At 57.2% G+C, this 26,161-nt stretch overlaps 1 protein-coding gene across 5 annotated transcripts; it reads right to left on the reverse strand.

Moving 5' to 3' along the window:
* Positions 1–66: 66 nt before the first annotated feature.
* Positions 67–26,161, reverse strand: ARHGEF10L (Rho guanine nucleotide exchange factor 10 like). Of its 5 annotated transcripts, XM_083802405.1 has the most exons (29): positions 25,756–26,161; positions 18,332–18,416; positions 17,914–18,099; positions 17,769–17,796; positions 16,673–16,761; positions 16,444–16,527; positions 16,039–16,208; positions 15,497–15,613; positions 14,467–14,575; positions 13,687–13,779; positions 12,677–12,783; positions 12,406–12,483; positions 12,147–12,326; positions 11,837–11,953; positions 11,652–11,744; positions 11,204–11,377; positions 10,283–10,428; positions 9,563–9,747; positions 9,350–9,465; positions 9,014–9,141; positions 8,829–8,929; positions 7,804–7,925; positions 7,448–7,534; positions 7,108–7,337; positions 6,774–6,928; positions 4,809–4,954; positions 2,479–2,653; positions 1,054–1,176; positions 67–966 (listed from the first exon to the last, which is right to left on the reverse strand). In XM_083802405.1, exons 1-29 carry the CDS (start codon positions 26,095–26,097, stop codon positions 479–481), a joined length of 4,254 nt encoding a protein of 1,417 aa, XP_083658531.1. In that variant the 5' UTR covers positions 26,098–26,161; the 3' UTR covers positions 67–478. The 5 variants fall into 5 exon arrangements, with proteins under 5 accessions (XP_083658531.1, XP_083658532.1, XP_083658533.1 ...); XM_083802406.1 differs by lacking the exon at positions 15,497–15,613 and having other exon boundaries at positions 25,756–26,157; XM_083802407.1 differs by lacking the exons at positions 13,687–13,779; positions 15,497–15,613 and having other exon boundaries at positions 25,756–26,153.

A 26,161-nucleotide genomic window follows, 5' to 3' on the forward strand; every position in this document is an offset into this window, starting at 1 on the left:
CAATTCACAGTCACAAAAAGGGTTATTTTAGCAAAACCCCATTTCAGCACAGCCAGCACCTGATGAATGTTCACACCTCTGCTTTATTTCTGCATCTCCAAGTGCCCCAATATATACAGATTCCTTCTTTATACAGGTAATAATATACACCGTATTTATATATATATTTATATATATTAACACGCATACACACATGCCTTCGGCCAGAGCCCAGCACAATCCCAGCGCCTCCAAAGCCCGCAGGGAGGTCGCCATTCCCCATGTTTAAAACCCCCCCTCTCCCAATGCACAAAGCTGGTTTGGGGGGGGAAAAAAAGTCCACTTTTAAGTTTTTCCTTTTCTTTTTCTGTTTGTTTCTCCTTAAAAAAAAAAAATAAACAGGGGTTCCACACCCGGGGTGCAACCACCCCCCGGCAGCTTTATGGGTGGATTTGAGGTAGGCGCCGGGGGGAGGGGAGCGTGGGGGGTCCCCAGGGTGCTATAGCATCAGCGGGACCTGCCAGATGAGCAGGGTGCTGTCAGCCTCGCCGCCCCGGCGCTGCGGCTCGGCACTGAAGTTGCGGTACCCCCTGCCCCCCGAAATGATGGCGACAGAGGAGATCTCCTTGCGGGGAGCGTCACGGGCACAGGGCCGGCTCCGCACCCAGACGTCAGGGTCGTCGGCCATCTCGTAGATGGAGCCGTCCTCTTCTGTGTGCTCCGGGGTGCCGCCGGTCCCCGCCGGAGCATCCCGCACTGACAGCAGCTGCCCGGGGAGGTGGGCGGTGGAGCGTAGGCGGTATTGCAGCAAAATCCCTTTTTTCCTCATTTCCCGTGGCGGGGGGCCATCCAGCTCCGGGGTTTTCTCTTCCTCACCCTCCTCTTCCTCCTGGTTGCCCTTCAGCACGTCGGGGGCCAGGGTGCTAAGTGCCACTGCCAAAAACTCCACGGGGCCACCGTGCCCGTTGAGAGACACCATGCCTTTTCCTGCAAAACAGAGGAATTTGGCTAAAGAAGAGCCCAAACGGCTGCATGCATCACCTTGCAGAGCAGGGGAGTTTTTGGGGTGCTCACCAGTGATTTTAGGGATGCCCTCCAGCCGGGGCACGGGCAGCAGCACAATGATGCCCTGGTCGGTGCCAACCCACAGCAGGCCCTGGCAGATGAGCAGGCTGGTGACACGGACGTGTTTTTGTCCTGAAGAAAGGGGGAAAAAAGGGGTGAGCGAGGGCTTAGCAACAGCAGCATCCCCCTGCAAAGCGGGTAACTCTCCCCCAGACATACACACACCAGAGTTTTACATGGGGGACACACACCAGAACCCCCCTCAGAACTGAGCACCACCCTTGCGTGAAGATCTCCGTGCAGGGAAAATGCTGAAAATATCAATAAATAAAAAACAGAAGGACGAGGAGCGAAAAGAAGCGAGGCTTCTAATGGCAAATGAATATTTTATTGCAGAGACTTAGCGCTGCGGCGTCAGACTCGGCAAAGCAATATATCTGCAGAGATGCAACTCCAGTTCTCTGCGAGGACTTTATTAATGACCTGTCTAGTTAAAAAGGATGAGGGAGCGCGAGTTCAAAAACGCATTAATACCGAACGCTCACTCGCCCAGGAAGAAAAGGAAGTGATAAATATTTTAACATGCCCTAAAAAAAAAAAAAGAAAGAGTGACTTACACGAGTATTGCGTTTATAACTAATTACACAATTACGACGTTCTGTAGCTGGAACAAGGGGGAGGCAACCTTGCAAGCTCAGGGCTGAGCCTCGTCCTTTCCTCGGCACATTGGGGCAGCTGAGAGCCAAACGGGCAGACACGGAGGGGAGAGTGTGCTGGAGGGTAAGCGGGGGGGGAAAGGGGAGTGTGGGGCTGCGGTGTGCATGCACGAGGGGGTGCAGGGGTGCAGAGGTGCATGGCTACATGCACAGGAGTGACAACGGGTACGAGGATGAGATGCACGGATGCATATGGTGGTGCAAAGATGGGGTTCATGGAAGCATGCATGGGTGCAGGAATGGGATGCAGGGATGGGGTGTGGATGCACACACAAGAATGGGTGCAGGAGTGTAAACACTGGATGCATGGATGAAGGGAAGGGGTTCCATCTGCCCAACGTTCAGCCTTGCCAGCACCCTACTCAGACCTGTCCGAGCCCATCCCAAAGCTTCTGCAGCCTAAAACCTACTCTCGCAGCCTAAGAACACCCTCCTTCTGCGAAGTGTTAGCATTTTGCTTGGGAGTTCTCAAGATCTTCTTTCTGCCAAGCCACCTGCTAAAAACGCCCTGGGGTTTCAGGGTGATGCCCCCAGCTCCGTCCCTGCAGCTTATAAAGGGAGACCCAAGCTCCAGGGCAAAGCTCTGAACTTTACACCCTTAGCTAGATAAATCCCTTGCAGCACAATTCCTCTGCAAATCAACACGGCTGCAAGCAAAGCAAAACCATCTGGGGGGTGGACACCCCAGTTCTCCCATTAATCGGGATTAAGAGCCCACCTGGGAGGACGAAGGTGGTCCTGGTGGCGATGTTGATCTCCTGCAGGTGCTCCAGCGTCTCGGTGTGGAAGAGGCGGATGGAGGAGCCCAAGGAAAACGCCATCCAGACACCGCTGCCCGCCTTGATCATGTGCGTCACGCTGGCCTCCACGTCCGGGTGGGCCTCGAAGGTTTGCTGCCGGCAGACCGCAAAGATGAAAAAATAGAGAAGGAATCCCAGTGAAAGTCATTTGCTCCCGGAATTGCTGCAGGACCGGGCTCTCCAGCAGCTGCTTTAGGGCTGCTAACCCACAGAGGTGGGAAAGGAGAGGCCTGGAGGTCCCGGCCCTCCCCACCAGCTCTGATTTTAGCAGAGCACACCAAAAGCAGCCCCTCACCAGCCTCCTCTTGGTTCTTTAGGGAGGTAACGGAGCCCTTCCCAACCCTCCAGGTTTTATTTCTTCTTTAAAAGACCTATTTGCTGGACTAGATGTACCAGCCAAGCTCACGCCAAGGTGGGATGAGACCTTCCTGCTTCCCTCCTGCCCCAAAAGCCAGCAAGCGAAGGCTCAGCCCCTGCACAAGAGCTGTTCGGGGACCACTGTTGTACAACAACTTCTGGACAAAAGGAAGAGAAAACAAAATATCTACTGCTTGGTATAAAAGCTGATTCTCCAAAGGTCAGAGGTGGAGAGCAACCTTCTCAGCCCTGCTGCATCTCCCATCTCTGCTTTCAGATGCAAAAACATCAGAGCTGAAAACCTCAACTTGACCTTTTCCCCGTGCTGCCCCATCCCTTCCTGCTCCCGATATGCTCCAACGCATCCAAAATCCTGATCAACACCTTATTTACCTATTTTGTCAGCTCTCCCTGCTGCAGCAAGCCCCCGCGAGGAGCCCCAGCTCACAAACCCCTGAATATTGCACTGCAAACACTTCCAGCAGCACTGGATTTATGTACCCAGAAACATCTTTATGAAATGAACTCTCTGAAAATCCCCCAAGCAGCAGGCAAGGCATAAAAACTGGTATTAGCATTGAAGGCAGGTTGGGAACGGCTCGAGCCTGCAGACACGGGATGTTCCAGAGCAAAGCAGACTTTGGAGCATGACGACGCTGGTGAAAGGAGAGGTTTGGAGGTTAAAATCAAATCCTGCTGGGAGCAGGAGGAGAGTGGCTGTTTCGTGGCATGTACTGTGCACACTTCCTCGGGCAGTGATTTGCTGTTTAATTGCAACCCCGAGGTCTTGCTGCAATGCAGCTCCTGCTTTCCACGTCGCAGCAACGAGCCCAAATCACACTGGGGCAGTGAGCACGATGCAGGCTGAAATCACCTCCACACGCACACTCCAACTCCACTTCTTATGGGTTTGAAATACTGACTTGTTAAAAGGAAAGGAGCAGCTATTGATCCCTCCCTGGAGAGCACCGGCGTAGTGCAATCTCCCCACAAGCTCGCACAGAATGGAGGCGGACAGAGATTATTAGGTTATCTCCCCCTCACTCCCAGCCAGCGTGGGATTTATTCCCCCGTGGTTTATTCCCGAGCTGCCGGCCCCATTCACACAGACCCCGGAGCCCGTTACGCAGCTCTCCAAACGCTACTTATGGGTTGGGGGTTTGCAGAGCTGCTGTTATAGAGGACAGGGAGGTGCAAGCTCCCGGTGGGAATCAAAGCTGATTTGGGCTGCAGCCCCCTGCTTGCACACTAACATCAGCACTGAGCCCCCAGGGGTGGGACCCCCTCCCCAGCCCCCTTGTAACACCCTGTTGGGATGCCCACCCTGCATTGCCAATTCACACCGCATCACCCAGGATGTGCCCCCCCCCTTTTTCCCCCTGTGCTCCCCCCACGCTTTTCTTCTGCGAGAATTCCCAGCCGGCTCCTGTCATAAATAAGATCGGAGACAGAAAACTAATACAGCCCTCCGATGCATTATTCATCCTTGGCACTGCTGGTAGGATGGATTTACGACAGCTAATACATGCAAACTAAGTTTGGACACTAAATGAGAAAATTAAAGGTGGGATAAAGTGTTTTTTTTTCCCTTTTTCTTTTTTTTTTTTTTAAGTGACTATTCAGCATTCCTTGCTTATGCAGCTGTGGGAGAGGTTTCAGCATCACTGCTGGTGCCTCGCGGAGGGGACAGGACTCCTGTGACCCACTGAGGGACCAAAAGGCATCGCAAGGCAGCAATAAAAACTGTTTGGGCATCGCGCATTCACACCTGGTGCTGGACACGCACCCTTTTGTGCTCAACCCACCAAGAGTTCCCAAAAGCCACCGCCGCATCCCCCACCCCGGGTGCATCGCAGGGGTCCTGGCAGCGCTCGGTGTCCCCCCACCGTACCTGAGTACGGAGGCTGGAGGCGTCGAGGACGGTGACCTGGTTGGCACAGCTGGCCCAGACGGTCTCATCCAGCGTCAGGAGGGCTCGCACGGGGCCAGTGCCCACGGTCAGGCGGGTGGGATGCTCAGCCAGGTCCCACAGCCCCGCTAGGGCAGAACAGAGAGGTCGGGAGAGGGTGAGAGGAAGCTTAGCCATAGGGGAAGCAAAAACAACTAAAAAAAGCATCTTTTCATGCATCTAGTGGCTTAAATCCCATCAGGGCATGGGCACGCACAAGCAGGTGCCAGCACAAGGTATCCCTGCCACCCACAGACGTCACCTTCGGGTGCCGGGGTCACCTCTTGCCCCCCACGCAGCCCCAGATGCCCCCAACACCTCGATGCCACCAGCAGGAAGATGGACAAGGGCTCACCCCTGGGCCACACGAGCAGCACCTAAGCGCCCAGGGCACACGGACAACCCCTCCCCACCACGCTGTCTTCTTCCCCCCCCAACTTTGCAAGAAGAATTAAGGACAGAGCAGAGCGGAGGAACACACACGGGCAGCCACCACCCCCGGTATCCACCCCGAGCCCTTCTGTAGCACCCCTGTGCGAACGGCTCAGCAGCCGCAAGCATCTGGGTTTAACAGCCTGACGGTGCCACTGCTGCACAGCCACATGCAATGAATGCTCAGGCACGACAGCAGCACCCACTCCTTGCTGGAAAAGCCCCAAATGATCTTTTGTTTTATTTTTTTTTTTCAGCTGTTGAAGTGCTACTGTTCAGCTGGGTCGAACCGGAGTGCCTGTGAAAGACATCCGACCAGGGTTTCCATGATTTCACCCCCTCCAGCAGGCTGGACGGCTGCAGTGGATAATTGCTCTCACTTTCAAGCGGGCATCCTACTTCCACGGCAATTTCAAAAAACAAAACTTCAGGATCCGAGAGATTGAAGAGCCCCAGGGTGCGCAGAGCTCTGCTCTCGTCAGCATCGCAACCGAGCCGTTGCTCAGCCCCTGCACCGAGCAAATCTCGGAGCTCGCAGCTCCACGTAAAACCAAGCTATTTCAGGAAAGCTTTTTTTCCTAACAAAGCCATGCAGCAGGTGTGCCACCACGTGCAAATTTGCAAAAGACAGGGATAAGATTTTAAAAAAAACCCTGCTAGCAGCTTGCTGCCTTCCACATGCATTTGGGCAATGAAGGGGAAATTAAAGCCGCGCCATTAATTTGCCAGCCTGCTTGCTAGGTTGGAAAGGGGGGTGCACAGCACCCAAAAATGCAACATAAGCAGCTTTGGTGCTTCTCTGTGCAGGTTATCTGAGCAAACTGGAGCTTTTGCCCCGGGCTGGGCCTGGGCAGCTTTTCTGAGGCCCTTTCCCACCCTCTAGCGACGAAGCAGAGAAAAACAGCTGGGAAAAGCCTCCGAGGAGCAAGGCTCTGAGCAAGCTGCACCAGGGCTGGAACACCTGGCACAGCTGGAGCCAGCGACAATAAAAGCCAAATCAATCCAATAAAGCAGAGGGCTCATGCACATCATCCCTCTGTGGGGACTGGCTCTCTTTATAGCACCAAAAAGGTGACTTTTTTTTTTTCCCCATGCAAACAGCTCCGAGGGGTCCTTGGGCACCCAGGAAGGATCCAGCAGTCCCCAAGTGCTGCCACCCTCCGAGCAAAGTCTTTCCTGCTGTACCAGCCCTTCGCTGGCCACTGGGACCTTTCCCTGCACTTTTCCCTCAAACCAAACCCCACTGATCCTGGCAATGCAAAATAACGTCCACACCACCACCACCACCACCACACACACCCCAGGGTTGCAAGGCAGAGGATGAAGTAGCAGAGGAAAAACATGAAATGGTGCTTCTATCACTATTTTAGCAGCCAGCCCACCTAAGGTGCCCCGCTCGCTGCTTTTGGGGTGTCACACCAAAAAGCCCAGCCAAAACCATGCATGGGGGTGCTGCGTGCAGTGGGGTGCCCTCACCGTTGTTCCTGGGGTACGCAGCCACGGTGCCATCCTGCAGCCCCGCAAACAGGTACTCGGGGCTGTGCTTCAGGCACAGGACAGGCTGCATGCCCGGGCTCTTGCAGGTCAGCAAGCACTGCGTCCCCGTGTCCACGCTGCCATACACTGCGATGCTAGCGGGAAAAGGGGAGACGGATGAGCAGGATGGGGACCAGGGAGTACCAGTCCTCATTGCCATAAAATTTCAGTGCAAAGCTCTTTGCAGCAATTGCACACGGAGAAGGGTTGCAAGAGCAGCGCGTGCGTACAAGCGCACGCACCCCTGCGCGTGCCTTCCCTCCGTGGCGCTCACCTGCCGTCCTGCAGTCCCAAGCAAACAGTGGGGTGCAGTGCTGCAGGGGGCTGCTCAGTGCCCGCCCGGGTCTCCTCAGTCCCCGTCGTGTCCCCTTCAGTTGCCTCGGGGATGTACTCCATGCACAGCACCGGTGAGGCCACCGGGAAGGACTTGACCGTCCGCGGCACCGAGCGATTGAGGGAGAAGATCTCCACCTGCCCCCCTGCACCTTCCTGGCCACCCCCAACCTGCAGGGACCACAAAACCGTTTTTAGCCTTTTCCTCTGATGGGTTCCTGAGGACAGATGCAACCCAAACCTGGTGCTTTTCACCCCATTTTGGGGCTTGTTTTGCTCACCCAGAGGTAGCCCTGCGGCAGCGAGGTGCTGATGGCGGAGAAGCCCAGTAGCGAGGACTGCACGGGGTTGTGCACCGCGGCGCCGAGCTGCAGGAGACACATGCATTTATCCCAACTCATGCACAGTACGCAGCGCATGCCCCAAAATCAGGACCCAGCCGAAACCCAACTAGCATTCCTTGTTTCTCAACCCACAGCCAGGATGGATTGCACCCATTTCTGCCCTTGCAAGCAGCTCAGCCATCCCCTCCCAACCAGCCCGCCGTGGGATTTCAGGCTGCATTCTCCCTACAAATGGAGCTTGAAGGGGAAGGAGCAATTCAGGCGTTGGAGGGGAGGTTGGACATCGCCTTTACCTGCAAATCAAGGGCCTTGGAGGAGAAGGCGGACATGTGGCAGGAGAGGATGGGGCACCAGAAAGGCGCTTTGCTCTTCTTGTCTTCGTCGGGACAGAGCCAGCCTGGCTGGTTCTCCTCCCCTGGGGGGGGAACAGAGCAGTTCGAGGATGGCCAGGACACCCCCAGCTCCCCCTCAAAATGAGCAAGCCTGGGTGCAGCAGGGGAAGCCACATCACCCACCCCAGCACCAGCTTTTGGGACGCATTAAACACCCCGTGCCCAGCACAGCCTCACGTTCCCAACCCCAAGTCACCGCCATCCGCAGGGGGCCGGGGGCACACCCCAACACCTTCTCCAAACTCCTGCACCTCACCGCAGTGCATGGCCAAGCAACTGCATTGAGCAGAGGCAGAAAAGCCCCCCCCACAACACTATATATGTAAGGGAGGAAAAAAAAAACACTAATGTGTTTCTTCACATTAGGCTTTAATGTGTTTTCATTTCTAACTTGCAGATACAGGATTATGCCCCAGGCATCCCAGATTAAAAACAACACAAACTGTTAAAAACAAGAGAATCAAAAATCATTCGAAATCGTATTTGAGTGCTTAGATCCCCCCTGGGCTGGAATGATTTTTCTTTCTTCCATTAAACTTTCTTTTTTTTTTTTTCCTGCGGTGGCTCATGGAGTTAAAAAGGAAGAGAGACACAGAGGTGTCAGGAGCAAGGGCTCCCCCCTTGTTTATTTGCACCATTTCATGGAAAAACGGGGAAATGTCAGCACCAGCACAAGGCCAAGCTGAGATCCATCAACAGGCATCCCAGAGATGCCACCCCCGAGCATCACAACGCAAAGCATTTTGAGGGAGAAACATTATTCCCACCATTTCCCACTTCCAGCCAGCGTGCAAACCAGCTGAAAACTTCTCCCACCGCCTTGGTCCAACACTTTCCCCGCTACCAGTCTCCCATCAGGATGCCAACCCCTCTCTGCTCCCAGATTTTGCTTTCAGAAGCAAGAGCCACCCCAGCCATCTACTCACGCAGCCCAATCTTGGCCAAGTGGAGACGGTTCACCCAGGAGATCTTGCTCAGGGGGCTGGGAGTGATGAAGACCACCATGACGCTGATGGGGCGGCCAGACCTGGGGTGGGGAAAGAAATCAGTCAGTGGGTCGTCTTCAGCCTCCTCCCCTCCCCGGGTTGGACGGAAGCATTTGGGAACCCACTTGTCCGGCTTGCCAGGCAGCAGGAGACGGAGGCGGCACTTGTTGGCAGAGTGGATCTCCTCCTCCTTCACCTTCATCATCCTCTGCAGAGCCAAGCACCAGTCCTGGGCCACCGTCATGTTCAGGTTCTGGGGGAAGCGAGAATTCAGGGAAGCACCCCCACGGAGCCTCAATCCCCAGGTTTCAGCCACGGGGATGCTGCAGAGCTCAGAACGGGGCGACGGGTCCCCGTGGGGTTATCAGAGTGCCCAGACAGCCCCCTGCAGCTCCCCAAGGCACAGCAAGGGGGCTTGTGCCTAAATGTTAAGTTTTGCCCCCGGTTTGGCATTTAGGTACCTGGTAGGTGCCGTGCAACGTGCTGATGAGAAGGGTGATCTGCTCCACCACCGCCAGGTCCTTCTGCAGGTCCTGCAGCTCCTGGAACAGCCGTGGCGGCCCCAGGTAGACTTTATCTTGGGGGGGGGAAGAAGGGGAGAAACAGGGTTTGTGAGCAGCAGTCCCGGCTCCCCATCCCACCAGGGCTGCGCAGAAGAAGGGACGGGTGCTCACTGTGCGAGGCCGGCCCGGTGGGCGCGTGCTTCTTGGCGCCGGCGTTGTGGATGACCACGTTGTCCTTGTCATAGGCACCGCTCTCCTGCCCCACCTCCACCACCTGCACCTGCGGGAGGGCCGTGCTCCACTTCACCACGTATTTGGGGCCCAGGGGCACCAGGCTGCTAATTTCCAGCTGGCCTCTGCCAAGGGAGGATGCAAAAAGCAAGTAAATCGGCAGCTGGTGCTGCTCGTCCTGCAAACCCCACCAGTTCCCCTTGCAAAAAGCAGACGCCGACCTCTGTTCGCAACCCCACGGCATGCACCGGCTCATGCTTGCACCCCCAAACGTGGGGCACGCAAACACAAACCACACTCAGCGCCTACCTTGGATTCACTGGCCTGGATTGGGGGGAAACGTTAATAAAAAAGCATCACTGGGAGCCCAGAGAGAGCTTCCTTCCCCCCTTTTGCAGCATCAACAGCTGAGCCACAAGGTCCCCAAACCCCCAGGAGCTCCCACGGCATCACGGCACGGATGCTTTGCCCGAGGCTTTCAGGACAAAGCAGCCCCAAACTTGGGCTCGCTCCTCTAAAACAACGAGAAGCAGTTTTGGGGGTAAAGCTAGCAAAACCCACTAAGCCCAAAACCGAGGTGGGGAAGGGGACAGGTGCTGGGGGGTGACCACGCCAGCACTCTGCAGAGTGATTTTGGGGTGCGGGGCGGCCGGCACGTACTTGAAGTTGATGTTGGCACAGACCAGCATGTCGTTGAGGAGGAAAACCTTCCGCTCCTTGGACTTGATGAGCTGCCCCCGGTCACCGTACACCGTCTCCGTCAGCGTCTCGCAGAGCAGGAGCTGCCGCTGCCCCGAGCTCAGCAGCTGCAGAGGGGATGGAGCAGGCAGGGGGCTCAGCCCTGGGGGTCCTGCCCGCTTCCCACCCCCCCGGTTTTTGGGGGGGCATTGTGCTTGTGTGAGTGGTTTCCCTTTGCAACTTGGGCTTGCTCCTCTAAAACAGCAGGAAGCGGTTTTGGCATGCACTGCTCCCAGCTCCACAGAAACAGCCGTGCAAAATGATCCAACTCTGCACTACGCAGCCCCTTTGCACCACAGCCCCTTTGCACCACAGCTTTGCGCCCTGCATTTCACACCACCAAGAGCAAAGAGCCCTAAAAGGACCACCGCGGCCCTTTTTACAGCCCCTTCCGAGTCCCTTTACCCTCTGTTCCCAAGTCCTAGCCACAGGGACAGGCCGTGGAGGCCACCACGTGCTTGCAGCACGGCCCAGGATGTGTTGCAATAGCTTCACGCATGGTTTTCCATCAGGGGTTGCAAAATCAAGCAGATGGATGGAGGGGAGGAAGCGACAGAAGAAAAAGCAGCGTGCCCTGGCTCACCCTCCAGCCTTCTCCTGGAGGGCTGGTGCCGGAGGGTGGGGGTGGAAGGGAATTTCCAAACGGGAAGCTTTTATTTTTGCTTTTGCTAAGGGACATTGTTTCAGGGAAGACGGGAGCTTGGCTTCTCCGAAACCCCTTCCTGGGAGCCCCAGCACCGCAGCACTTCTGCAAACACCAGCCAGAGGGGACGGATGTGAACCCAGCCCCAAAGCCGTCTGTCACCAGGGGACGAGGAGGAGCAGCGAGGCCGAAGGACAAACCTTGTTGAGGCTGCTGCGGTCACTGATGCTCTTGCTGAGCTGCTGGATTTCAGCAACCTGGTCAGCCACGCGCTTCTGCTCGTTGAGCTTCTCCGCCAGCGTCTCCAGCTCTGTGAGCGCCAGCTGAAGGGACAGGCGGTCCGCATGGCCCTTGGGGGTGTTCTTCAGCATGTCCTGGGGGGGGGAACATCACCGGGGTGACACCAGCCCCGTCGGGTTGTGAATGGGGATGCTACGGCATGCAACACCAGCAAAATCAAGAGTTTGGAGGAAAAGCCTCCCAGCATCCCACCCTGGGAAAGGGGAAAGTCCCCAAAGCCCCACAAGCAGGCTGCCAGCCCCGAAATGAATCAAATGCCCGTTGATAAACCCTTTCCTGCAGCAGCCAGGCTGCCAAAGTGGGGTGCGAAGCGGGTGCCCCGTGGGCACAGGCTCCCCTCACCCATACCTGCAGGAGCAGGATGAACTGGGGGAACCTCTGGATGGGCTTCACCATCAGCCCGTAGAGCGTCACCCGGTCCGCGCTAGCCATCTGCCGCTTCTGTGCAGGGGGGAGAAAAAGCAAAAAAAGGGGAGTTTTCACCCCAAATGCTGACCAGCAGCCCCGTGTGCCCACACTTGGGACCCGCTGACCTTGAGGAAGTCGAGGAAGGCAGGTTTGGTGAGACAAGCCTTCTTGATGAGGGACATGGCAGTGGTGAAGTTGTTGACGTAGTCGCTGTACACGTCCAGCACCATCGACTTGGAGAACTTGGCACGGGGAGGAGAGGGCAGGATAAGCGCCGTCAGGCCCCCCAAAATGGGGCTGCGGGGGCTCGTGCCTTTTTGGGGCAATGCTGGGGGTACCCCGTGGTGGGGCTGCGTCACTGGGTTCCTCCACCCCCTGCTACCGCTGGGAAAGGGCTGGGGGAGGCTGGGCAGCGGTACCCGACCGCCCTCCTACCGAGGCCACGAAGAGGTCCCCGATCTTCTCCGCCGAGTCCCACTCGGCCACGCGGGAGGCGAGGGCGATCTGGAACATGGAGTGGCACTGCAGGATCTCCTTCAGGCGGAAAAACACCACCTGGCACTTCCTGGCGCTCAGCACCTTGGGCTCCATCTCCATCAGCGGGTTCCTGTAATCCTGCAGGCGACAGCAGCGCGTCAGCATCCCGCATCCCTGCGCACCCCCCCCTCTCCCCCCCAAAACCAGGGTCCCCCACCTGCAGGATGCGCTTCAGGGAGTCCACGTAGCTGCGCTCGCTCTGCACGATGGAGCCCAGGATGTGTCGCCGCACCACCTGAAAGGCACGCCAGGCTCATCCCAAATAACTTGGGGGGGGGGGGAGAACCCCCATGCAGAAGTGCCCCCCCTGCCCTGCTGCTGCTGACACGGCGTCGCTGCTTTCTGCTGCCTCAGCCCTTTGTTATTTTGGGTTGCTCAAAGGGGAAGGGGAAGCCAGTGCTCACCCTGGACCCCGAACACGCACCCACCTGCTGGGGGCTGAGCCCCGCGGGCATGGGGCCGAGCTCCGGCGGTGGGTGCTTCATGTCCGAGACGGTGACCTCCAAGAAGCCCGTGTCCTCCTCCTCTGAGTCCCCTGTGAGGAAAAGCAACCCACAAAAACACCAAAAAAAGCTATTTTACTTTTTTTTTTTTTTTTTTTGGGGGGGGGGGGGTTGCAAGCTTCTGGGTGCTTGGTGCACCCCCAGTTTTGGAGGGGGCTCTGCCGCTGCGCTTGGGATGCTCCAGGGGCTCCGCTTGGGCTCGCAGCTGCAAGCGGAGCTGGAGGCCGGCATCGCCCGTCCCCAAGCCCCGCCGCTGTCACCGGACACCAGCATGAGTCAGGCCCTGCAAGCCAGAAGGGAGCCAGGACCCCGGGGGGGAGCACAAACCCTCCCCAAAAAGCGACCCGGGTTGAGGAACCCCCCCCCCATGTCCTTGCTCCATGAGGGGCAGCGAGCGGGGAGAAGCGGAAAAAAACAGCAGCTAAAAGCAGCCTGGCAGAGAAAACGGGGGCACGCGAGCTTCCCAGCGCCCAAGCGGGCCTTACCCGAGGCCGAAGCAGTTGAGGAAGAGGAGGGCGAGTGGGCCATGGGGTCGTGGGGCAGGGGCAGCTCCTTCCTCCACATGGCGCCGGCCTCATGCCCCGCTCCAGCCGCCCCGGCCCCGCCGCCCCGCTCCCATCCCCGCTGCGTATAAATAACCACAGGGGAGGGTGCTGCTAGCCGGGTGACCTTTTTCCTTCCCTAATTTTGGCAGGGAGGATCCCAGCGCCTCGCTGCCAGCTCTGCGGGGCTGCCCAAGCTCTCTTCCTGCTGCCCCCCCCCCGCCGGTAAGACAGCACCATGGAGCTGGGATGCTCGGAGCATCTTTTTCTCCACGTTCCCACCCCAGCGCACGCACAGATCCGCACGGGGCCATGCAGCGAGGCCAGGGCACACACGGCAGATCCCCAGGGGGGGCCCGGCAGAGCCGGGGGGGCCGCCTGGCAGGATCCTACCTCGCCCGCGATGCTCCAGGAACCCCCTCGAGCTGCTGGGGGCAGGCGGCAACTTTTCCACCTCCGCCGCCCTCCTCCTACGCTCCCCATCCCCTATGGGGCAGCAGAAGGGTTATGGGCACTGAGCTGGGGCTGGGGCTTGCTGCAGGACCCCCCCCACCACCACCCACACACACACAATTGCATTTTCACCCCTCGTCTAGAAACCGGTGCTGCTTCCCACATCCCAGGGCAGAGCAGGGAACAAGCAGCAGCCAGAACAAAGCAGAGACGTGGAAGCGTCTTCAGGGAAAGGATGAGCGGAGATCTCCACACTTCAGAGGGTTTTCCCCCCCCAAAACCTGACCCTGTAGCATTTGTAGGATCGAGCAAGAAAAAAATCGCAGAACATCCCAAAAGCCCAAATTCGTCATTTCCTAAACTGTTCCAATGCTCCTGGCACTGATCCTGCCTGGAGAACCTGCCCGCTCGCCGTCCCAGTGGGAACACCCATGGGTGCTGGCATGGTGCCCCCACCTCCACCCCGCTCCCAGAGAGGTGGAGGGACTTTGGGTGCTTTGGGAAGGGCGAGGAGGGAGCTGAACAGATTGAGCTGGGAATGCAAAGGGGAAAATATATGTAAAAGCATAAAATGGAAAAAAAAATAGAACAGAGAAGCTAGAAGCCATATGGAGTCATGATGAAAAACATGGATTTTTTTTTTTTTTTTACTGCTTCCAAAAGGGCTTTTTTTGGCTCTCAAAAGCAACGAAGGGGGCTCCCTGCTGCCGGCCCGCTCACCTGGTGCTTCTTTACGGTGCAGGAAGGTCACCTTCCGCATGACCGCGATCTTGGTCTTCTCCAGCCCGTCCTTGGTGCCGCTTTTGGCCGCTTTCATCAGCTGGGTCATCTGGGCAGGGGGCGAGAGGGGCCGGGGTGCTCGAGATCGCGCAGCACCGCATCCCTCCACCCCGTCCCCTCAGGGACGCTGCCCTCAGCATCTCCCCCTCCTCTATCCCCAGAAAACCAGCCCTGGCCAACGGGGAGGATGAGGAAGAGGAGGGAAGGGAGGCAGCTGAGCACCGAAGGGGTCGGCTCCTGCACCTCTGTTCCCTCCGTGGGGACGCGGTCGCATGCCATCAGCTTGCAAGCAGGCGCAGGCAAAGCGTGAGCATGCAGTGAAAGCGAAGAGGAGGGAGGGGAGAGGGGCACGAGCGCATCCAGCCCACCGCAGCGGGGTTTTGTACACACCCGTGCAAGAGGGAAAAGGGGCGTTTGCCCTTCACACCTGAAATTGCGACATTTTTAGTGCAAGTTGCTAAAATCCCAGCGTAAACTGGCCGTGAACTACCAACCTGAGTGGTTTGGGGCAGGGAAAGGCTTTGCAATAAGATTCTACATCTGCAGGGAGCTCCACTCCCTTTAATCTCCTTCCCGACCCTGTATCGGGGAAAACCTTCTCAGATCCATCTAGTGTGCCCGAACCTCGTTTTGTCCAAATGCCCCTTCAAAAAAAAATAAAAATAAAAAACCCAAAAAGCGGATGGTTTGGGCGGATCGGGGACGGGGAGCTGCTCTACGCAGACACCGGTAACCGCCGGAGGGGACGCAGGCGAGATGGGGAAAGTGACAAGGAGCGGAGATGTCCCGATGTCCCCATGCCCACAAGACACACAGGAGGCAGCTCGCAGCGCAGCACCGTTTCTCCGCTGGTGGACAAAAGGGGCTGGATTGAGCCCGGGTGCATTCACATCCCTACGGAAGGGCTTTTTCCCCCTCCCCCCCCCGGGAATTCAGGGGACCACGGGAAAGGACCGAGGAGGGACAGTACCTTCCAATCGTACTTCTGCTTCAGCTCCTGCATGTCTCTCCCCCCAACTCTTAAAGCCAGGATGTCCCTCTTAGTCCTGGCGTATCTCTCCTTTAGTCTATTCAGGTCTGGAGAAAGCTGAGCCCCAAGCAAACCAGGCGGGAGGAGAAGCCAGAGGATGCGAGAGAGGGCAGAGAAGAGAGATTCAGGTAAGCAGCCAAAACAAGAGGAGAAACCATCCCAAAGCAGCACGACGCAGGGAAGCGTGCTCCCGAAATCCAGCTTGGTCTGAGCGGGGAAGGGCAGCAAGCACAGGAAAGGCAGGGAGCTGCAGCCACATGCCGAGATGCAACAGATGGGGGAGAAAAAAGGGAAGGAAAAGAGTAAATAGAGAAAAAAAAATCCAAAAGCAGCTCATGAGGCTGTGCTGGTTTCGTATTGCTTGAGAGCACAGGGCAGCCCCTGACCTTTAGGCGAGATATATCCAGGAAACCCATGAAAAAAAAAAAAAAGAAGGAATTAAAACAGCAAGCTAACAAGGCAGAGGGGATCGCCAGCGTTACCTTGGGCTGGAAGGACGCCCGCTGCTTGGCCGGCTCAGCCTCTGGCTTGCTCTCCTCACCCGAGTCCTCGCTGTAGCTCTCGAACTCGCTGGAGCTCCAGCCCAAATCCTCGCCCGCCCGCGGCCCCTCGCCTCGCTGCACGTCCTCGTAGATCAGGCTGCGCTCTGCCCCTGGGACATTTAGGTAAAACATCGCTCTTTTCCCTCCCCAGGGATCCCAAAACATCAGGGTTTTGCAAACCCAGCACCCTCCCCAGTCCTGGATGTTTTCCTGCTGTATCCCCCCTTGGCAGCCCCTTCTAGAGGGGCAGAACGGGGACGTTGCTTGTGATGCTTCCCTCCCGGTGCCTCAGTTTGCCTGGCTGTGAAATGGGTTCATGCCCCCAGGAGGGAGGGCTGCCCCTACCGTCTTGGTCAGCATCAAGGTTTTCACAGGGGACGTCGTCGTAAATCACATCGTCCTCCACCGCCGGGAACTCGAAGCGCTCACCTTGGGGGGGAAGCAAGAAAACAGACCCATGTCAGGACCCCAAAAATCAAGCCAGGACCACAAAATCGTTCCCTGCTCCCAAGGCCAGGCTGGGCTTTTCAGCTCAGGCTGTGCTTTTCCACTCCCCCCATGTGTTTTAACCCACCTCGGTGGCTGCTTTTTCTTTTCCAGGTCTGGGTGCTGTTGTCAGGGGGGGCCCCACCAGCCTCCCCATTGCTCACCCCCGCCGGCAGCCTGCAGGGAGGGCGAAAGAACCATCAGAGCGTGCCCCGGGGTGCCAAAGCCCCCAGGGCTGGATGCGTACAAACCCCAAACCCCATCACCCCCCAGCGCGTGGGGCTCACGCCCCATTTCGGGGCACAGCAGCAAAATAAAGCCCCTGCCTTGCCCGGGATGCAAACCCAGCTGCAGCCCACGGAGGAAGTTTCGCGCCGCCAGAAAAGCGTTAAAGTCAAGGTTGATGCCGCCGGCTTTCCGGCAGCAGAAATGTGAGCTGCAAAATCAGGGGGTGGGATGCAAGCGCGGGGGCTCTGCGTACCTCCGGAGCAGCAGGATGAGCTTGTTTGTTAAATGCAACCCCAACGCAAATTAAAATAAATTAAAAAAAAAGAAAGAAAGAAAAGAAAAATGCAAAAAGCCGTGCTCGGCAGCAACGCTGATGGCTGCTTGTGCTCTTTTGCTCGCCTCCGGATGCCTGCAAAGCCCCAGCAGGGAGCCTGCAGCCTCAAAGCCACCGGTTGCTATTAATATTGACCCTACGGACAGCATGGCTGCACGTGGGTCTGGCCCTGCAGGGGACTCTGCGCATCCCACTGCACGTCTGCTGCTTTGCTGTCGCCCTCCAGGGCTTGGGGACCAAACCTTTAGGGCTACAACGGCTCAGGTTGGTCCAGGCAACCCACACAGGCAGGACGCACAAGTCCCCCAGAATGGCTTTTTTTGAATCTTTGGTCAGCAAGGGCAGGAGGAAGATGCACCAGCGAGGCTGGGTGTGGGGTCCCCACCCCTGGGGGGCTGCCCCTTTGCAGTACCCCCTGCATTCTTGGGGGGGGGGTACAAACCCCCAGGGTCTCCTGCTTGCTTCAGCCCCTGATCCCACGCATCCAACCCCTTTCGCAAGCTGTGGGCAATGGGAATAAAATGGGGAAACAGGCACAGCACAAGACTGGGATATGCTAAAGAGAGGGTGATCCCCTCCAAAGTTGCATTTTCTCCCCAGACCACCCCAAAACCCCACTTACCCTTCCTGGGTCTCCAGCACCAGCCCCTCTGCAGAGGGAAAAAGCAAAGAGAAACTGGGTCGGTGCCCGAGCTTGCAGCATTGCCAGCACGGCGCAGGCTCGGCCGCCCAAAGGGGCCGCTCTGGGGACACCGGGGAGACCTCACCGATGCTGGAGCTGGTGGCACGGCGCCTGCGAGGGGGTGCTTGGAGGACCGCACCCCTGCTCGGCTCGGCCTCGGCTGCTGAGTCTTCGTCGTCCTCCTCGTCGCTGTCCTCAAAGTCGAAGGCTTCGCCCAGGTCCTCCTCGCCGTGGGGCGGTGCGCCGGGGGCCTCCGGGGCGAGGCGGTCACCTGCGAGCAGGAACCCCGTCAGCCGGCGTCACCCCGGCACTGATTTGCCCCAGCGAGCAGAGAGGGATGTGGGGCATGGCAGGGAGCATCGCCACCCAAAAACCCCTGCAATAGCCCCTCACGGTCCGGTGGTACTACGAGGCTCCAGTGGGGAACGGGGTGGTGTCCCCCCTTCCTGCGCAAGGCCGGCTTTCCTCCCCCCAAAAAACCCAGCTCCGGCTGGTGACAGTACCTACTGCGGGGCAGGGGGGCAGCTCGGACGAAGCCATGGCACAGGGGGTCCGGACGCTCTGCCTGGGCCCGTCCCCGAGCCTTTCCTGCGGGGAGGAAGAAGAGATGGGTTCAGAGGGGGGGGAGCAGCCCCCCAGACCTCCCCCGGACAGGGGACAGCGTGGAGAGACCCCCAGGCACCCCACGGGGGGACGAATCCTGCTCTGGCTGCTGCAGAACCTTCTCACAAGCAAACAAACGCCGGTCCCGGGTGTAAGCGCACGCTGCCACATCCACCCCGTGCCCAGCGACCTTGCAGGGCCAAACCCATCCCTGGCAGCTCCGAGCACCCAGCCGAAGGGGCTAAGCTGTGCTCAAAGGCTGGAAAGCACCGATCGATGGCCCACCCGCTCCGGTAACACGAGACGCCCAGCACGGCGCCCTGAAAGGTCACCGAGAGGAAGAGGAAGGACGGAGCAGAGACCCCTGAGCCCGAGGGATGATGCACAGGAGAGAAATGGCAGCAAGGCAAGCCCAGGAAGCTGCAAAGAGCAAAATGGTCCCCAGCACCCAGTGCCCGACGGATGCCACCACCCTGCCCCGAAGAGCTGGCTGTGAAGAGCCGACCCCAACTCACCCCAGGCAAACATTTCCCCCACGCCGGGACCCTCATTCCCCAGGGGAGTGAGAATGAGGGGATGCGCAGACCCAAAACGATCCCAACAAAGGATCTGTTTCTTCCCCCGTGCCCCAAAGCCCTGAGAGCTGCAGCATAGGGGGGCCTGCAGCAAGCCCCCCAGCCCCAAAGGCACACACACACACGGGCACATACCTACAGGTGTACCTATAGGTGTACCTATAGGTGTTCCTATAGGTCTCCTGCTCCCCTCTGGCCCCCCAGGGAGGTGACAGCACGGCCATGGTGGGCAGGGGAGGAGAGGAGGAAGAGGGAGGAATGAGGAAGGTCAGAGCAGACCAACCTTCCCAAGGCTCCCTCGCCACAGGAAAAGGAAGGAAATCTCAAGGGACTCTTTTTCCTCCTCTTCTGACCTTAAACATTGATTATTTGGTGTTTTAGCCTGGGAAACCGGCTCGGCTAACACCCACACCACCGGAGTGAGAAAAACGCTGCAAACTTGCCCAGGGTCTTGCACCCCAGGATTGATGTTCACCGCCCAAATTCACATTTAACCCGCAAAACAAGCTCCAAACCTCCTGCAGCCAGCAGCAGCAATTCCCCCGCGCGGGCACAGCTTCTTCCCAGCCTCGGGGTTGCACAAGGACAGACGGCGTGTAGCAAAGGGCTTGGAAGAGCAGCCCTGTGCCGCTGCAAACCCCCCCCCAAAACATCGAGCTGACACGCACCTGGCCTTCTCCCAGCACACACACACACACACAAAAAAAAGAAAAACAAAATCCTCTTTTCCTCACTGACCTGAGCTCTCCAAGCAACCGCCACAGTGCTGTAAATATCCTCTCCTACCCACTTTTGCAAGCAGCCCGACGCCTGCATAAACACGCTGGGGTGATTTATTCGGAGGGAGGACCCAGGGACACTTTCTCCTCCTTGAACTCTTTTTCTGGCCCTCGGGACAGAGAGCGCTTTGCAGCCAAGGCGTGTTTTCAGGCTGCTCTCATGTCACCTAATCTGCTTCCCATCAGCGTTCGCTAGCGGCTGCAGCAGCGGGCGACTCTCCTGCCTCCCCCTTTCGCAAGCTCACCTTGTCCCGCGGGAAGCTCCAGGCTTACCCCTATGGATGGGATGCCAGCTGAGCCATAAATCTGCCACGAACCAGCCCGCTGGGGGACCCGACGGAGAAGACACTTCCACAGCGATGCTCCCCCAAAACGCAAAGGATTAAAAACCACCTGAGCACAAGGGGAAGCCGAGAGGGGAGGTGCCGATGCCCCAGGAACCCGGGAGCTTGCTGCCCCTGCCCGGCACGCCAGCGGCTTTTTGCTTTTAGGGAGGACGACGGCAACACGCTGCACGGCCAAGGCAGCAGTCAAAGCCAGCTCGGCCCCGATTTTATCCCACTGGCGCTGCAGGATAAGGTCACTTACCATTTTGACAGTTGACATAAGCTCCTATCTGCCCGATTTGTCCCAGGGCTGGTTATTTTCCCATCTGCAAGCATGCCTGCTGTGGGGGAGACTTAATAGGCGAACGCCTGCTCTCCAACCCAGCCGGCCCCGAGCTTTAATTGAGCCTTGATAAAACGAAATTAAGGCATCGCTGCGCACAGCAAAAATGAAAACCGGGGCAGGAACATCCTGCTGGCAAAATGCATCGCCACGGGACGCGGCAGGAGGGGAAAGCTGCCCTGCCAGGGAACGCGCTCTGGAGCAGGATGGGGATGCTGGAGAATCCTGAGACAACCCTTGGAAAGACTGATTTAAACGCCACACCGTCTCCCTCCCAACTGGGGAAAATAAACAGAGACGGATATAAATAAAGTCCCTGCAGCCAGAAAAGCAGGGCCACCTGCTAAAGCCAGCCCGAGCCGGCCGCAGCATCCTTCTCCCGGGGGGCTGGCACCTATTCTGCTCCATTGCATTATTTTTAGCCCCCGCGGCGGAGCGACAGGGCCCAGCTGCCAGTGCAGCTGCCAGCCTGGGGACACGGCAGGCTCCCGGCCCCAAAGCCCCCCCAAGCCCCACTGCCCCCCTTCCCAAGGGCAGGGGGTGCAAAAAAGGGGGTTAAAGCCTCCCAGATTGCTGCGTCCTGCAGCAAGTGCCAGCACGAGCGGCTCGGCGCGTGGCTTTGCTTCAAGGTGAAGCGAAGCACAAGCGGCAGTGAAAGGTAGCAAAAAAAATAAAAAATCAGCAGATTTCCACTTTTCCAACCCAAAGTTGAGAAATGCACAAAAGCAGCTGGGATTCAACCAGGGAATCCCTCTGGCTCCTCTCCGCAGCCCCGCTGCATCAATCCCACCTTACAAACGGCCCCAGCGCAGCACTACCTGCGACGGCATCGGCAAAAGGGTGGCCAGATCCAGACCCGGAGACCCCAAACGTGGCTCCTGAAAGCAGGCAGTGGAGCAGATATCCACCCGGGGAAGCAGGCGGTGCTCCAGCTCCGGCCCATAAATCACCCATAAATTAGGCACAGCAAGAAATAAGAATCCACTGCTGTTTCCTCCGCCTCGCTATTGCTTCCTCCCTGCGTCCCACTGCCACCTCGGGGCTGGCTTTTGTCACCCCAGCTCTCCTCCGGGTGGTTTTCCACCCCAAAAAACACGTGCAAGCCAGCAACTTGGGTTATTTCCAGAGAGAGCTTCGCGGGGTTGCTCTTTCCCCCAATCCACTGGGAAAGTATTAATGATACAGTACGGGGGGCGAAATGATAGCTGCATGCAGAGGGGTTTTTAAGCCCTAACTGGGTCCATGCGGTGCATTCCAGGGCTGCGTGCTGAATGTCCCAGCTTTCCAAGGAAAGAAATGCAGAGGTTTTAAGGGATCGGGTGGAAAGATGGGCTCCAACAAGGAAAAGTTATCCTGCGTCTTCAGAATTGCCCAAATCTGGGGGTTTGGGGCCAACAATCCAGCAGCGGTTGGTGGTGGTGGCCAGAAGGGGAAGTTGAGCAAGCACTGGGAATGAAATGAGGCAGAAAGTGGAGTTTTCTCCCCCAAAAAAGCCCCTCCAAAGGGCTTCTAGCCCCAAAATTCAGCCAAATGACAATTCAAGATCCAAGGATATTTTGCTATTTGTTATCAGCTGGCCCTTGCCAAAAGCCACCAGTTTATGGGGGAAAAGTTCCTCCTGAGCGAGGTGGCTCAATTTTTCATTTTGGAACAGGGTTTTTTGGGCAAACATCCCTGCTGCTGCCCGCTTCCAGATAAAACCCAAAGACCTGGCACTGAACTGCTGCTGCTTTCCTTTTAATTTTGCTTTTCAACATCACTGATGAACCGGAAAATCCATTCCTCATCCAGCCTGCGCCATGAGAAGTGCAAATGGAAAAAAAAAATAAATAAAAATCAGAGTTATGTCCCTTATAAAGTCATTTTGTGGCTTTTTGGCAGGCACATAGTTAGCCCATGCATTCTTCGGAGCTGGTTTGGCATTTTGGGGTCTGTCTATGTTTAATGCCGAGGCAAAGAAAGGCCATGGGAAAAAAAACAGCGCCTTGGGTCTGGCTGTGACCTGCAGCGGGAAGGCGCAGGCATTTCACAAAAGAGCCTGTTCTGCAAAGATTTCTTGCAAACAGCTTCAGAAAGCAGCAAGGCAGCCTTAGTTTGCACCGACCCTACGCTTATCTGCATCTCAGCTTTATCGCTTCGCAAAGCAACCCAGCTCATCACCATGAAACTGCCCTGGAAAGGATTCAGAGGGCAGGAGCAGGAATAACAACCTAGTAGAATTTTATTTTTTTCCCCCTCCCCAGGAATGTTTCCAGCTTGAAAGCCCCAACAGCTCTGAACTTTGCCTCCATGCAAAGTCTGAACCAAAACTTCCCACCACTGTCGCAAGCAGCCTCTCCTCCCGCCATGGGCCACTGCTGCTCCCCCTTATTTTGCCTGAAAAGTGCCCAAAATCAGTGTCAGAGGGTGACACTGATGAACTTGAGATCACCCTCTCCAATTTTCTTAGTTCCTGTCCCTTGCAGACCCGTTTTGCCAAGACCTATTCAAGCACACGGTAAGATGCTTTTTCTGCACTGTGGGTGCATTTTTCCACTTCTTTTTTTTGTCTGCTTCCCCTGCTTTTTGGGGAAAAAACCTGCCCTTCACAACCAACTGGACACTAAAACACACTTTATACATTACAAAGACCAAATGGAGACAAAAAAAAAAAAAAAAAAAACACCACATTGCAGGGACGTTACCCCCTTTGCAAACCTCACATCCCCACAGTGCACACCCTTCTCTCCCAATGCAACCAGTGTCCAAACCCCTCCCAAAAAAAAAAAAAATCACAAAAAGGAGGAAAGTGCGATTAGCACCAAGCACGACATGTCGCGTTAGCTGTTCCCAGCAAACCACGCACCAAAATCATCAAGGAATATTTTCTGTACGTGTTGGGGGTTAAGAAAAAGTCCTCCTTGCCACTAAAAATGACACAAGCAGTTTTGAGACTGCCAAGAAAACAAAGCCAAAAAAAAAACAAAACACAGAAGAGTTTGGGGCATTTTCTTCCAAATATACTCACAGGGACACAGCAGAAAAAAAAAAAAAACACATTTGCATGGGTGCAAATCCTGCAGTTGGATTACGCCACCAAAGCACAGCAACGTTCAACTTTTCCCCCATGCAAGGGGTGCCCCAGGTCGGTGCTCGGCACCCCAAAGCTTCGTTTTCGCGTGAGGAAAGAGCAGGGGAAGCGCAGGAAGGTTTGCAACCATCGCACAGTTTGCAAACGGAGCAGAAAACAGGGAGGAAAACAACCTGGAATGGGTGCAGGAAGAGCCTTGTACAGCAGCAACAACACGCCGATGCTCACCATCCTCCTCCTCCTCCCTCCCATCCCCAGCCTGAATTCCTATATTTATAAGCAATAATAACAATAATAGGCGCTTTTCTTTCACATCTATCCGCAAAGCCCTGACTGCTGGCCGGAGCAGAGAGGAAAACAGACCACCTCCTCCCCACAGAAGGGGCCATCTTGACCCTATAAATACAAACCTACAAAAATATATCGGCGCGCTCGTACGCAGACGTGGGCCGCGGAGGTGGGAGGCAAGGAGGGAAGGGGAGAGGGTCGCTGCTGACCTGGGAAGGCCGCGTCTCCTCCGGCTTTGTGTCCGCATCAGCCGAGCAGGGCCCCGGCAGGGGCGGCGCGGGTGCAGCAGCCTGGTGGCGATGGGACTAATCCTGCCCGCGCCCACCCGCGCCATGCAGCGGGGTCCCCATCCCCGGGCTGGGGGCTCCCAGCGGGTCCCTGCCTCTCGGCCGGGGCCGGATCCTGGCCGCAGCGGGGCTCGCACCAGCTGGGAGCGGCAGCAGGCAGCAAGGGATGCCGGGATCTGGGCAGCATCCCCCCCCTTCTCTTTTCCCAGAGCAGCACTGATTTACACCCCCCAGTGCTCCCAATCCTAATAAATGTCCACCCCCCCCCCAGCAGGATCTGGCCCCCTCCTTGCCTTTTAACCCCTTGCACGCAGGATCACTTAACCCTCTCGCTGCTGACAGCACCGCTCGTGCAAAATAGAGCCTGGGTGGCAGAGGGGCACGGCAGGGGGGGCTTCCCGGATTTCCAAGTGTGAAGGGTTTTCTCCTGGAATTTTCTATCCCAGAGCCACGGGCTGCGGGTGGCAGCCCCAAAACGCAGCCGCTGCCCTGCCAGGGAAGACGCGCCATGTTCCTGCTTTGGGGGGATTTTCCCCACCGAAGTTGCAAATTCGCAGCCCCATCCCTGTCCCCGTTTCGAGGGCACCCACTCGTGCCTGGCGCCAATTCCAGCCCCAGCAGAGGGCTGGGAGGAGACGGATGCTTCCCTCCCAGCCTCAAACAAGCCATGGCCACCCCTCCTGGGGTTAGGAGCAGACAGCGATGCCTCCTGAAGGAGGGACCCCAAGCAAAACACTACGAAGTCGCTCTGCGAACCCAGCACCAAAACCCACTCACAGCGTGCTCCACAACAGCAAAAATAATTTAAAAAAAAAAAAAAAAGATCCCCCCCTCCCCAAGAAGCAGCACACAGCCAAAACCTCGCAAGTTAGAGAAATGCAAAGACCACTCCACACGTGCATGCATTTAAAGACGACATCCTCACTACGAACTGCACCAACCTCACCTGCCTCATTGGTGTTTAAGGCCACATTTTCCCCACTCCGCAGGAAGCTTCTCCCACTGTCACACCCCAGCTGCTGCCACCTCGCCCTGCTGCAGAACGCCCCTTTGCAAACAAACCCGGCAGCTGCAAGGCCGATCCCAGCCCCAACCGGATGAACAAGCCTGACAAAAAAAAATAAAAAAATCCCCAGCGCCCTTGGGATGATTTGAGAGCTGCGTCACAGCCGCCAAAAACACCTTTTTGTGCAGATAATGGCATCACTGTTCGCTGCCCGCCAGGTATTTGTGCCCACAGAGGTGCCAAATCCTGCTGGAAAGGACCCACTGCGGGGGGGGGGGACAAGGCCCCACGGGAGCATCGGTGCCCCCAGCATCGCGGCAGAGAGGACTTTGTCCCCGGTGTCACGATGTTTGGATAAGAGCCAAAGCATCCAATCATGGGAATTGAAGTGACTTTTCTGGGGCCTTCCCAACCCCAGAAGATAACGGTGGGTTGAGCACGGGACGCTGCTGCGCTGGTCCAGAGCTCCGTCTGCCGCCTCCAAAACTTCACAGCAAGGACTTAAAAGTCCTCCCGCCAGACCGAGCGGCTACCGCACCCCAAAAGGAGCTCTGCGAAGACAAAACGGTCGAAGTGCCCCCCGAACGCCCGCCCTTCCGCAGGCTGCTCGCGTTTCTTTACGCCAGCCAAGCAGAATTGCGTGCACCTACCAAACGGGAGGCGCGCTCAGCACCAACGAGAGGGATCCTGGTGCAATTAGAGGGGATGCTTTGCACCCAGAGCGGGCTCCGCACAGCGCTGCGGACATCCGCCCAGCCGCAGAGGCTCCAGCCCTCCCGGCACACTCGCTGAGGTGCGTCAGCGCAGCAGCAGTGCCGGGGTTTACGGGCACAGCTCGGCCAAGGGCGTGATCCCGCACACGCCCCAGTTCCCAGGCAGGCAGCAGAAATGGGAGCAGCGGGAGGTTTGCTCGCCGCGGTCCTCCCGAGCAGCCTCCCAGCGTGAAGCCCTGCGCCACGGCTGCATTTCGGCACAGGGCGGGAGCCCCGCATGTGCCACAGCCACGTTGACTCAGCCGCAGATGCACCCACACAGGGCAGGGCAAAGGGCTGGGCC

Source organism: Anser anser (assembly GCF_964211835.1).
Source record: "Anser anser genome assembly, chromosome: 17".
Lineage (NCBI taxonomy): Eukaryota > Metazoa > Chordata > Aves > Anseriformes > Anatidae > Anser > Anser anser.

What these genes read in the sequence shown, in the direction of transcription:
- ARHGEF10L (XM_083802405.1), bottom strand. Translation starts at nt 26,097, where the DNA reads ATGCGGGGCTCCCGCCCTGTGCCGAAATGCAGCCGTGGCGCAGGGCTT. An exon ending in AGTTCATCCTGCTCCTGCAG is followed by an intron (nt 11,378 to 11,651) that starts GTATGGGTGAGG and finishes TCCCCCCCCCAG; the next exon opens with GACATGCTGAAGAACACCCC. An exon ending in CTTGGCCAAGATTGGGCTGC is followed by an intron (nt 7,926 to 8,828) that starts GTGAGTAGATGG and finishes TTCCCCCCCCAG; the next exon opens with GGGAGGAGAACCAGCCAGGC.